This window comes from Colossoma macropomum, unplaced genomic scaffold, assembly GCF_904425465.1.
Source record: "Colossoma macropomum unplaced genomic scaffold, Colossoma_macropomum, whole genome shotgun sequence".
NCBI lineage: Eukaryota > Metazoa > Chordata > Actinopteri > Characiformes > Serrasalmidae > Colossoma > Colossoma macropomum.
This window is the reverse complement of record NW_023494805.1, coordinates 41,337,563-41,350,100: the sequence shown is the minus strand read 5'-3', so window position 1 is coordinate 41,350,100 and position 12,538 is coordinate 41,337,563. Positions and strand designations below refer to the sequence as shown.

At 44.8% G+C, this 12,538-nt stretch overlaps 1 protein-coding gene across 1 annotated transcript in view; it reads left to right on the top strand.

Annotated features, from left to right (window-relative positions):
- Positions 1-630: 630 nt before the first annotated feature.
- bcl2b (BCL2 apoptosis regulator b) overlaps positions 631-12,538 on the top strand; it is a 56,190-nt gene continuing 44,282 nt past the window's right edge. Inside the window, exon 1 of the mRNA XM_036597184.1 lies at positions 631-1,882. Within this exon, the coding sequence (XP_036453077.1) occupies positions 1,397-1,882 (486 nt within the window). The 5' untranslated portion in view covers positions 631-1,396. The remainder of the gene's footprint in view (positions 1,883-12,538) is intronic.

Sequence of the window (12,538 nt, the reverse complement as noted above, 5' to 3'; positions counted from 1 at the left end):
ATGATCAAATTATTGAGTGCATGTAAACACATTTAGTGTTACTCCCTTCTGTGTCTTATTGGCTCATACTGCTGCACTGTGATTGTAAAGCCCTATGAGGTCAGCGTCATGCCCATATTAGGAATTCTGGGTCTAGTCAGCATTTTTGAAAAATGCCACTATTGCTTGTTAGCAGTATTACCCTGCGTGCTCATCGCTGCTCAGCGTCATTCAGGCCGCCTGGTGGCCGCCTAGTGACACTTGGGGAAAACGTAAACCGGACGAAACATATAAGCATTTTTGTTCACCGCAGTGCCGTTCATTTTTCTCATAGAGGAAACCGGCTTAGACTGTGATTTCCTTATATGGGCATGTCAGCACCCACACAGTGATGTAGAACACTCCGTGATTGGTTAAGGGTCTGTGTTCCTGCTGGGCCTAACTTATCTTCACTGTGATTGGTTGGTAGTTTGTAAGCAGCTGTGATTATGAACTACAGTCCAGTCATAGCGCAGGAGGCGGGGCACTATTAGCCAGTCCTGCTGCAGGAGCAGGAACACCTAACCAATCATAAGACAGGAGGGCGGGACTTGAGGGAATATGGGCGGGGAAATAAAGCAGATTGTATCTCCAGGAATCACTTGAATGGGTAAAAAAAAAAAAAAAGACACTGAATGATTTGAATGGGTGACGTAGCGCGGAGGAAATGCCTCAGTGATGTGTAAAGGGAGGAGGTGGAGGAGGAGGAGGGGCAGATCCTGCAGGACTTGACTCGCAGTAGGTTTTTCAGCCACTGCTGCGCTCACAGACAACTTGGGCAGACTTGTGGGGGACATCTGAGCCTCGGACAGGACCGGAGCGGAGGCTGAGGGCTCGTCTGTTGAGGAAGAAGAAGAAGCTGGAATACACATTTAAAGGGCTTTGCCTTGCTCTCCTCTTCCTGCCTCCCTCCCTCTCTCCCTGGGCTGGACTCCGCTCTGTTCACACGGTGCAGGATCGTGGGAAAACTCCGCAGATCGCTGCACGAAGCTGGGCTGCTGGTCTCCAGGTGACACCGAGGTGGGTCCGGCTGCGAGGAATTTTCTAGTTGCGCTTGGGGGGCTGCTTCATTTTTCTGCCCCCCCCCCCCGACCTGCATTGCATTGCATTGCACTGCATTCCCGCCTCCCCCCCCTTCGTGCACCACTACTGCAAGGCTGCGCGCGTGCACCAACTTGCCAAGCGTGCCTCTTGTTTTCTCGTGCCAAAAAAAAAAAAAATGAATTGCAACCTTGCGTGATTTGCAACCAGCAGAAGAAGAGTTGCATTGCGTGAAAGCAATGGGGATGTGATTGTGCGCGTGCATTAACTGGTGTGCATTTATTATTATTGTTATTTTTTTAATTATTGGGTTTTTTTTGGAGCTGATCTGACAGACATGGCCAGCAAGAAGGAGAAGGTGTACGACAGCCGGCAGATAGTGGAGAAGTATCTGCACCACAAGCTGGCCAAGAGCGGCCACGCGTGGGAGGAGGAAGGAGGAGAAGAGGGAGAGGAGGATGAAGAAGAAGGAGAGGGGGAAGAGGAGAAAAGGGTGCACCAGGCTCCGGCGGCCGTGCACGGAGCGCTGAGGGAGGCGGGGGACGAGCTGGAGCGCCTGTATCGGTCCGATCTGACCGAGATGACCGGGCGCCTGGAGCTGGAGCCCGCGGCCGCGAGCCGGAGCTTCGCGGCGGTGGCCGACGAGCTGTTCCGGGACGGGGTGAACTGGGGGCGGATCGTGGCGTTCTTGGAGTTCGGCGCGGCCGTGTGCGTGGAGCGGCGGCGAGCGGCCGAGAGCATCACCGCCGACGTGGCTCGCTGGATGACCGAGTATCTAAACGGGCCGGTGCTGAAGGGATGGATCCGGGACAACGGAGGATGGGTAAGCAGCGTTCACGCTCATGCTTAATGTCCAGAACCGGCTATTTCCTCCTAAAACACCCCAAACTCACCAAATCTGAAAAGGTTGTACCCCTCACAGCAGGCATACTGCCTCCTGTATATATACCGCACTAGCCACGCCCCTCGCTTATGACGTCGCGCCTGCTCACTCCAATGATTGGCCCTTGGCGCTGCTTGTCGAGCTGTCTGTCCACCAATGGGCTTTCGCGTTTGCTGGCACACCCCTGCCACGCCCCCTTCTGCAAGACTGCAGGAACCGAGGTGTGGTTCTCCTGAAGGAGCGAAGGGTCACGCAGTCTGGTTTACACTGATTTTTATAACCTCTAGCTTTGTTTTCCAGTATTGGTTCTCAGGAAGGCCAAGCGCTTCGTGAGGTTAATGTAGAGAAAAACATTCAAATGTGCAGGACAGGAGGACAAGGAGAGTGAGAGACATGGCACTGTCCACCTCCAGTCCTGTGTCCACCCTGTTAATGTACCATCCTGTTTGAGTTTCATTGTGTTCTATATCTACCATTCTGTATGTGTTCCAACATGTTCTGTATCTGCCATCCTGAGGTCACTATGTTCTATATGTACCATCCTGTATCTGTCCACTATGTTCTATATCTACCATCCTGTATCTGTCCACTATGTTCTATATCTATCATCCTGTATCTGTCCACCATGTTCTTTATCTACCATCCTGAGTCCACTGTGTTCTATATCTGCCTTCCTGAGTCCACTATGTTCTATATCTACCATCCTGAGGCCACTATGTTCTATATGTACCATCCTGAGGTCACTATGTTCTATATCTACCATCCTGTATCTGTCCACCATGTTCTATATCTACCATCCTGAGGCCACCATGTTCTATATCTACCATCCTGAGGCCACTATGTTCTATATCTACCATCCTGAGGCCACCATGTTCTATATCTACCATCCTGAGGCCACTATGTTCTATATCTACCATCCTGAGGCCACTGTGTTCTATATCTACCATCCTGAGGCCACTGTGTTCTATATCTACCATCCTGAGGCCACTGTGTTCTATATCTACCATCCTGAGGCCACTATGTTCTATATCTGCCATCCTATATCTGTCCACCGTGTTCTTTACGTACCATCCTGCATGTGTTCCACCATGTTCTATATCTACCATCCTGTATGTGTTCCACCATGTTCTTTATCTACCATCCTGAGGCCACTGTGTTCTATATCTAACTTCCTGAGTTCACTGTGTTCTATATCTACCATCCTGAGGCCACTGTGTTCTATATCTACCATCCTGAGGCCACTATGTTCTATATCTACCATCCTGTATCTGTCCACCATGTTCTATATCTACCATCCTGAGTCCACTGTGTTCTATGTCTACCATCCTGAGTCCACTGTGTTCTATATCTACCATCCTGAGGCCACCATGTTCTATATCTACCATCCTGAGGCCACCATGTTCTATATCTACCATCCTGAGGCCACCATGTTCTATATCTACCATCCTGAGGCCGCCATGTTCTATATCTACCATCCTGAGGCCGCCATGTTCTATATCTACCATCCTGAGGCCGCTATGTTCTATATCTACCATCCTGAGGCCACTATGTTCTATATCTACCATCCTATATCTGTCCACCGTGTTCTTTACGTACCATCCTGCATGTGTTCCACCATGTTCTATATCTACCATCCTGTATGTGTTCCACCATGTTCTTTATCTACCATCCTGAGGCCACTGTGTTCTATATCTACCATCCTGAGGCCACTGTGTTCTATATCTAACTTCCTGAGTCCACTGTTTTCTATATCTGCCATCCTGTTTGAGCCCCACCTTGTTCTATATCCACCACCCTGTATGTGTCCAGAACAGTTAGTGAGTTCTTTATATCTTTACAGACCTTTTCCAATATCAATTTCCCTTTTTGAGTCTTGGTTCTTCCAGTGGTTCTTCTTGGATCTCTTATGTAGTATCTCTTTTTGAGTCTTGGTTCTTCCAGTGGTTCTTCTTGGATCTCTTATGTAGTATCTCTTTTTGAGTCTTGGTTCCTCTCAGTGGCTGTTCCTCATGTTCCCTTGGTGACACTCATTAGGTGAAGCTTTCTGGAAAGCTGCTTTGGGGCAATGGCTCTGGTACAAAGCAGTGTATAGATTAGGGCTGAATTATTAAGTGAAAAATATGATTCAGGTCAGTTTTTCAATAAAATACACAAGTTATAGTTAATAGTCATCACAATAAACAATTCAGTCACAAAGAAATGTAGTTTAAGATGTGCTGCTTTTGCTCTTCTGAGCATATCATGGACAGACTGACTAACTGCATGTTCCATTGCAAATTGAGCATAATTAGGCTTGTTTAATTGGAGTTACTGCAATAAAGTTGGTCAAACATTAAATTAAAATTTGTGTAGTTGTAGGTTTATTATTAGTATTGTAGTATATTTCATATGTGGCACTTCAGGTTCTATTCTGTATTTCCAACTTGTTAAATATCAGAAAAACTAAATATTGTGGTGCATATCGTGTATCGTGAAAATATCTTGAAATATCGTGATGTAATATTTTTCGCCATATTGCCGACCCCTGTTCAGTACACTGGGTGGTCAATGCGAGCAGCCATCCATTCAGATCATAGTGGCTTTTAGTGAGCTGGTGCATTAATACAGAATAGGCCGTAGGTGTGCATATATCGAGTATTTTACAGATGCTTCAAATGTGGCTCAGCAAATCAGATTTTAGGACCAGAACTATCTGTTTTAAGAAGGATTTGATCATTAGAGAACATGCAGGAAAGCATAGTTCTGTGCTGGTGAAGGCTGGAGCTGGAAACAGTATAGCTTTGGCACGGCATGTCCATGTCAAAACTGTCTCATTCTAACACAGGTTGAGGCCCGTCTTCTTGCAGTATGAATCCCCTCCAGATTATTAGCTGTAGTTACCATCTGTGTGACACAGCGCAGGTTATTTCGCCGAGCGTGAGCGTGAGGTGAGCTGTGGAAGGGCAGTGGCAGCTGCTGTGTCTGTGTTAGCTGATGGGATCATTATCCTGGTTAGGCTCTGAGATCGATTGCTGGAGTGCACCGGAAACAGAGGGGACGCGTGTCAGGGCACATGTCACTTTAATTTGAATGGCCCCTTAGGGCACTGCCACACAAAAACACAGCACTGAGTAAAGACCAGGTTGACATGCTCACTATTGAGAAGATGGGGGGGAGGGTTTCTGGTTTACTTAGTGGACTAAAAAACCCTGTGAATGGCCTGCACATAGGGACAAACACAGCAGCTCCACCCTATCATCATTATTTGACTTACTCATTATGCAGGCCTGCGATCATTATGTGTCTCCTGTTGTGTCTCACATCTTGAATTGATGAGGAATAAAAACTCTGGTTGACACTTTTCATCATGATATGATACTGTACTACATTATTGTCTGATTTCTCTGACTTTTTCTGTCCCCCTAAGCCAGGGGTCTTTAATTAAAATTCAGTAAGGTCCGGTTAGATAAAAAAATTTCCTCAAGCAAAGGTCCAGAACATCATAATGTCTAACCTGCATTATGATTTAGTGACATATACTGTTTACTGAAGTAAAAAAGAGAAAACTGACAATAAATGTTGAAATATGACTGAATTGTACTTTATTTGATTTGACATTCAGTTGTTGACTGCACAATATACCTTATCAACATCTTATACAGTCAACAACTGAATGTCAAATCAAATAAAGTACAGTTCAGTCATATTTCAACAACATTTATTGTCAGTTTTCTCTTTTTAGAGCACGACATGTGAAATAACTTCCCTCTGACTCACTTTCTCCTCCGACTGCTGTTTCTCGCCTCGTCCCTCCACTGTTTGTGCATCACTGACTCGAGTCTCAGTGCTCATCGTAATGCACAGATCTGATTGGCTGAGTAGCGCCTCGTGTGATATTTACAACGCATGCGATTGGTCTGTGAGTCTCCCGGGCCGCTAAAGCTACCGTAAAGGGCAAAAAGTTACGCTGATTGAAAAAGGACCACCCCATGGAAATTAAATAATTCTCCATAGTTTAGCGGTTATAGGTTTAGGTCCGCATAGGACAGCGTCTGGGTCCAGACTCGGACCGCGGTCCGCCTATTAGTGACCTCTGCCGTAAGCTGTTCTGTTCTGTTCCACATTGAATCAGAAATAGGAATACTTACCCAGAGCTAACCTTATATACAACACACATTAAATGATGCATCACAACCACATATAGCAATGTTAAAGGGGAATTGCACATTGCTATATTTGTGCTGTAGACATTGTAAACCCAGGTTCCTAAATTATATGGCCAAAAGTATGTGGACACTCCTCCTAATTATCGAGTTCAGGGGTTTCAGCCACATGCATTGCTAACAGGTTTATAAAATCAAGAACATGGCCATTCAATCTCCATAGACAAACACTGAGTGCTGAAGTGCAGCTCGTAAAAAATGCTAATCTTCTGTTGCATCACTCACTACAGAGTTCCAAACAGCCTTTGGAAGCAAGAACTGTGTCTCATGAACTTCATAAAATGGGTTTCCATGGCTGAGCAGCTGCACACAAGCTTAAGATCACTATGCGCAATGCCCAGCGTCGGCTGGAGTGGTGTAAAACGCCGCCACTGGACTCTGGAGCAGTGGAAACATCTTTCAATGAACCACTCTTCACTGTCTAGCAGTCTGATGGACGAATCTGGCTTTGGTGGATGCCAGGAGAACACTACTAGGGTCCATTGTAGAGTTTGTTGGAGGAGGGATGATGAACAGGGGCTCTTTTTCAGGGTTGGGGCCCCTTAGATCCAGTGAAGGGTGATGTTAATGCTGCAGCATTGCACAAAGACATTTTACACACTTATATGCTTCCAGCTTTGTGTGAACAGTTTGGGGAAGAGCCTTTCCTGTTCCAGCATGACTGAGCCCCTGTGCACAAAGCAGCTCCATAAAGTCATGGTTTGATGAGTGTGGTGTGGAGGAACTCTAGTGGTCTAGACCCCTGACCTCAACCCCACTGAATACCTCTGGGATGAGCTGGAACATCGATTGTGAGCCAGGCCCTCTCGTCCAACATCATTGCCTGACCTCACAAAAGCCCACAGACACCCTCCAGAATCTTGTGGAAAGCGTCCCTGAAGAGTGGAGGCTGTTATAGCTGCAAAAGGGGGGTCAACTCCATGTCAATGCCCATGGTTTTGAAATGGAATGTCCAACAAGTTCATCTAGGTATGATGTCCATATACTTTTGGCCAGTGTATCAGCACCACCGTAATGCAGTCTGAGTCGGTAGGCTTCTCTACAATGAACCCTTCCACATCAAACCACTCAGAATGACTTTGTTTACATCTCAATGATTGTATTATGCAGAAATTTTGAAAAATCGCTAGAATTCCCTTTCAATATGATAATGCAATGTAGGCCCAGTGCTGAAAATGAAGGGCTTGAAATGGAAAATTATCTTTAACTCTCTTTCTCTCTCTCTCCCTCTCTCTCTCTCTCACCTTGTCTTTGTCTCTTTCTCCCTTTATCTACCTTTCACTCCAACCACAGTTAAAAATAGGAGTTCATTTGTGCCTAATTAGCACAGAGCAGAATAAGAGTCTAATATGCTTGCGCATTATTCAGCGCTCTATGTCCAGAGGCTGTTCATCAATATTGTATGGGGCAGCATTTCATCTTAAAGGAAAGCAGCATTTAACATTCCCCTCGAGTCCAGGCCCCCTGAAGATTGCAGCCTGTGCCCCATATCAAAGCGAGGCCGGCCTGAAGGTGCAGGGGAGAATAGTCATGGATTTATACAATTTTTTTTTCCTCATGGCTTTGAACTAGGCTTCTTTTGTTCCTAACTAAACCCTTAGCTGTCAAGAGGGCTGACCACCACGTTTGTATAAAGGACTTTCCAATGTGGGTAATTGTCAGATGGCTTTTTTGAAGTTGACCTTTATTGAACGAAGGAAGGAGCACTGAGAATAGGGATATACTGCATTGGTTATGTGTCCATATAAGGTATCTATAGATCGATCTGTGCTGGTGTCTGGAGGGCCGTATCATTACACTGTGTAGGTGTAGAGGAAATGAAAATACTACATGGTGTTAACCACAGAGAAACCTGGAAATTAAAGCCGCTACACACCAAACGTGATTTATTCGTGCGATTTATTAGGACAACAGTAAATAACTCACAGTATTTTGCACACCAAACGCGAATTTTAATGAAAAACTTCAGCAGCACTGCTGTGTCTGATCCACTTGTGCCAGCACAACACGTTGAGTGTGTTTACTTGCACTCAATAATCCGATCATAATTGGATTTCCGCAGTTATCCGATTATTCAAATGGTCATGTTAACACCATACTCCAAACTGGAAATCCGATTAAGAAAGCTGGATTTTAGCTCAGTAATCTGATTTCTCAGTGCATGTAAACTCTTACTCTGATTTCTTTCAGTTTTTCAGTCGGAACAGGCTGCCGTACTGGGAATAAGCGAGCAGCGTCGCTACGAGATGCAGCAAAACACTTTTCTGATTACCTTTTTTTCCATCTGTTGTGTGGCTAAATCAGAAACAGGGAATATTGAGGAAAACTACACAAACCAGTGGCTAACTGCTAACAGGCTAACAGCTACACACACCACACCAGGGTCCAGCTCAAAGCACCGCAGAACAAGTCTATTTTTTACATTTGTGTTACTTCACCACCCCTTATTCGAAAGTTCGCTCTCATATATGAGTCTTTGGGTGTGCCTCAAAACCTAGTGAGCTCTCTAAGTAGCCACTGTCTACATAGGCAGCTGTCTAAGTAGGCAGCGTTCCAACCGTCATCTATCCTTATAAGGCAGATACAAGAGACGCTCTAGTTAGACCGCAGTGACGTCGCCGCTTGTTCCCGCCCACTGCAGGAGACCGGCGTTTACTTACCTCAGCCGTCAGAATCACAGTTAGCCCACATGGATCTGCTCTGGCAGCTTATACAGCGATTTTAACTGTATTTGCTCTGAATGAAACAGCACTTTCTAAAATTAAAGAAACGTTCTGGGTGAGTCATTAGAAACTATTTTAACTTTCCGTTTTTTAGCCGTTGAGCTCCATTTACTCCCTTTCACTGAAGACTTGCTCGTGGGCGCCCTCTGCTGTTTTGCAGTCCTGTTTTTGATATAACGGGAAATTAGCGAGACTCCTCATAAACCAGCTCTGAGAACTTAACTTGTTTGATTGTTTTCTGTGGCCCTGTGTACGGTCATCTAACCGTGCCAAAACCATGTTAAGCCTGATTTTCAAGCGTTCTGTGTCGAACCATGTCTGCGTGGAAAAACCACTGGAACCATTAGTCTCCGTTCTCAGAACCGTTTGGCCCTGCGGTGGAAAAGGGGCCTAACTGAGTCATAGGAACAATTGTGTTCATTTCATTTATTGCTTGCTTTTCCCCAAAACCCTGTTTAAAGGTTATGAACCATTGCAGATGATTCGAGATTTGCATATTTAGAAGTGCTAGCACACCGCTGCTCAAAACTCCACCTGAGAATGACCATCATTTAAACCACTTACATTCCACACACGAGTATCTGTTGTCTGTTTGTGTTTCTGCAATACCTGATACATGATGCGTCTGCAGTCCTTTCTCCTAAAAAGGTCACGCTAATGCTGGAAGCACTCCACTTCAGACAATAACAGCACGCCACTGAGAAGCTCCGGGTGTAAGGATTACACCCGCCGTACATCAGTTTACAATATAAATGCTTTTAGAGCTGTAATTCACTGCTTCTCCATTCACAAAAGAGTCAGAAAAGGGGAAATCCAGCTTGGTTTCGGATCCAGTTTTGTCTTTGGGACAGATTTCTGTTGACTGAAAGAGGACAGGCCTCCAGTTCCTTTGGAGAAGCACTCTCCTCCCACTCTTACTCGCTTACTTCTCCTGAGAAAGCCTTTAAAGGAATAATTTGATGAAAACACAAACTTCAGTAGTTTTTCCCCCTTAATCCAAATGTTTTTAATCAATCAAGACATGTTTGATGTCTAAACCCTTAGCTGTCAAGAGGACTGACCACTGTTTGTATAAAGGACTTTCCAGTGTGGGTAATTCTCGGATGGCTTTTTTGAAGTTGACCTTTATTGAATGATGGAAGGAGCACTGAGAATAGGGATAATGTGTCCATATAAGGTATCCATAGATCGATCTGGTCTGGATCACTGCACTGCGTAGGTGTAGAGGAAATGAAAATAGAAACCTGGAGATTAATGCCTACAATGGCAACACCCAACATCTCCTGATGCTAAACCTGTAGCTTTCTGGCTACCCAAAGGTTAACACTGTGGAAATTAACCCAAATGTCTGAAGTTTGCTTCCTTAGTTTTGCTCTAGAGCTGTGAGACTAATGTTGCTAACAAGTAATGGAAGTCAATGAAATCATCACACACTTTCCTTAAATATTGCCGAGTTGTTAAAGCTACACTGTGTAAGTATTGGGGATTTGGGGACCTCTCTGGTGGAAATGTGTAATTGCACACAGTGTCGTCATATCTTCATCGGTATAATGTTTAATGTTGATTTAGCATTTGAGACCTGAACATTGAGCCGAACCTTCTTATTGTGCATGTAACATTAAAATGAATGCTTATGCTTCTGACACTTTATATTTTACTTTATTTTTATTGTTCTCTATAAAAATTAGACAAAATTCAAGCTTCAAGATTTCTTTGACCGCTATTTTTTCTTGCTTTTGTCCATTATGGTATAGTAAATTTCCCACTGTCTCTGTTTCCCAGTGTGAGACATACTGTCTGAGGAAAATTCGAAGCATTTTCCATACAGCATAAGTATGGAAGGTTGTGAAGTTATGAAAATAGACTACATGGTGTCCCACATGTGTGTATAGCTGACTTTGAGAGCATGTCCACAATGGAAAACACCACACAACATTTGTTTTTTATATGTAAGCATGTGTCTTTGGAACTCACTCATGCATGTTTAGCAGTCAGACGTTTCTCCAGCAGGGGGCACTATTAACACATTATCATTTTTAAACATCATTCAGACCTACTGGGTGCACAATTTAACCTTTCTTATAAAGCTGTTTTCCCTCCTAACTGTCTCAAAAAACTAAGAGTTCATATGAATCCCAGTGGCACGGTCAATAACGCTGACCTCTGCAGTTTCCTCTTCTGCTTATGTTAGAGCAGTGCTGACCTTAACAGTGAAAGGAAACTCGGAAGAGAATGTGAAAGGCGCATCTGTCTTTATTAGAGGAACTGCCACTGGGGACGCTTGAGACATGATACAGAGCACCAGCGATTATTGGCCGGCTCAGACAGACCGGATCCAACTTCTGCCAAAGTGTAGTTTAGTTAGTGAAGCTGTGTCGGGCCTGCTAACTTTAAAAGAGACAAATGAAAGAGGCACTTTGTCTGCAGTGACTGTTGTTTGTGGCCATCAGATGTATTAATGTAATGTTTGTGCTGATTTGAGAGCTGGGGGAAGTTTCACAAAGCAGGATTTTCCAGCAAAGCTGGTTCATTTCAGCCCCAAGTGAAGATTGTCCAATATAGCCCTACTGGACAATCTTCACTGACCTCCTATTGAAGGCGTCTTAAGGGATCTTATCATGGATTATCATATAGATAGACAAGTTATTTTTTTTCTTGAATTAGTTTCTACTGGTAAAGAATTATAAAAGTTTCAAAATGTGCTGGTCATTCTAGAGACCATATATAGAAATTAAGCAGCAAAAATTTAGATTTGACCTCACAACCATGACAAAGTAGTTTAGCCCCACCCATTTAGCATAGAGCAGTTTAGCCCCCCCCATTCAGCCTACAGCAATTTTGTACGACCTGTTCAGCCTACAGCTGTTTAGCCCCGCCCATTCATCCTACAGCAATTTTGTCCCACCTGTTTAGCCCCACTCATTCAATATATAGCAGCTTAGCCACACCTGTTCAGCCTACAGCAGTTAAGCTCCGTTCATTCAGCATACAGCTGTTTAGCCCAGTCCATCCAGCATACAGCTGTTTAGCCCCGTTCATTCAGCATACAGCTGTTTAGCCCAATCCATCCTGCATACAGCTGTTTAGCCCCGTTCATTCAGCATACAGCTGTTTAGCCCAATCCATCCTGCATACAGCTGTTTAGCCCCGTTCATTCAGCATACAGCTGTTTAGCCCAATCCATCCTGCATACAGCTGTTTAGCCCCGTTCATTCAGCATACAGCTGTTTAGCCCAATCCATCCAGCATACAGCTGTTTAGCCCAGTCCATCCAGCATACAGCTGTTTAGCCCACCCATTCAGCATACAGCTGTTTAGCCCCGCCCATTCAGCATGCAGCTGTTTAGCCCAGTCCATTCAGCATACAGCTATTTAGCCCACCCATTCAGCATACAGCTGTTTAGCCCAATCCATTCAGCATACAGCTGTTTAGCCCAGTCCATCCAGCATACAGCTGTTTAGCCCACCCATTCAGCATACAGCTGTTTAGCCCCGCCCATTCAGCATGCAGCTGTTTAGCCCAGTCCATTCAGCATACAGCTGTTTAGCCCCGCCCATTCAGCATACAGCTGTTAAGCCCAGTCCATTCAGCATACAGCTGTTTAGCCCAATCCATTCAGCATACAGCTGTTTAGCCCCGCCCATTCAGCATACAGCTGTTTAGCCCCGCC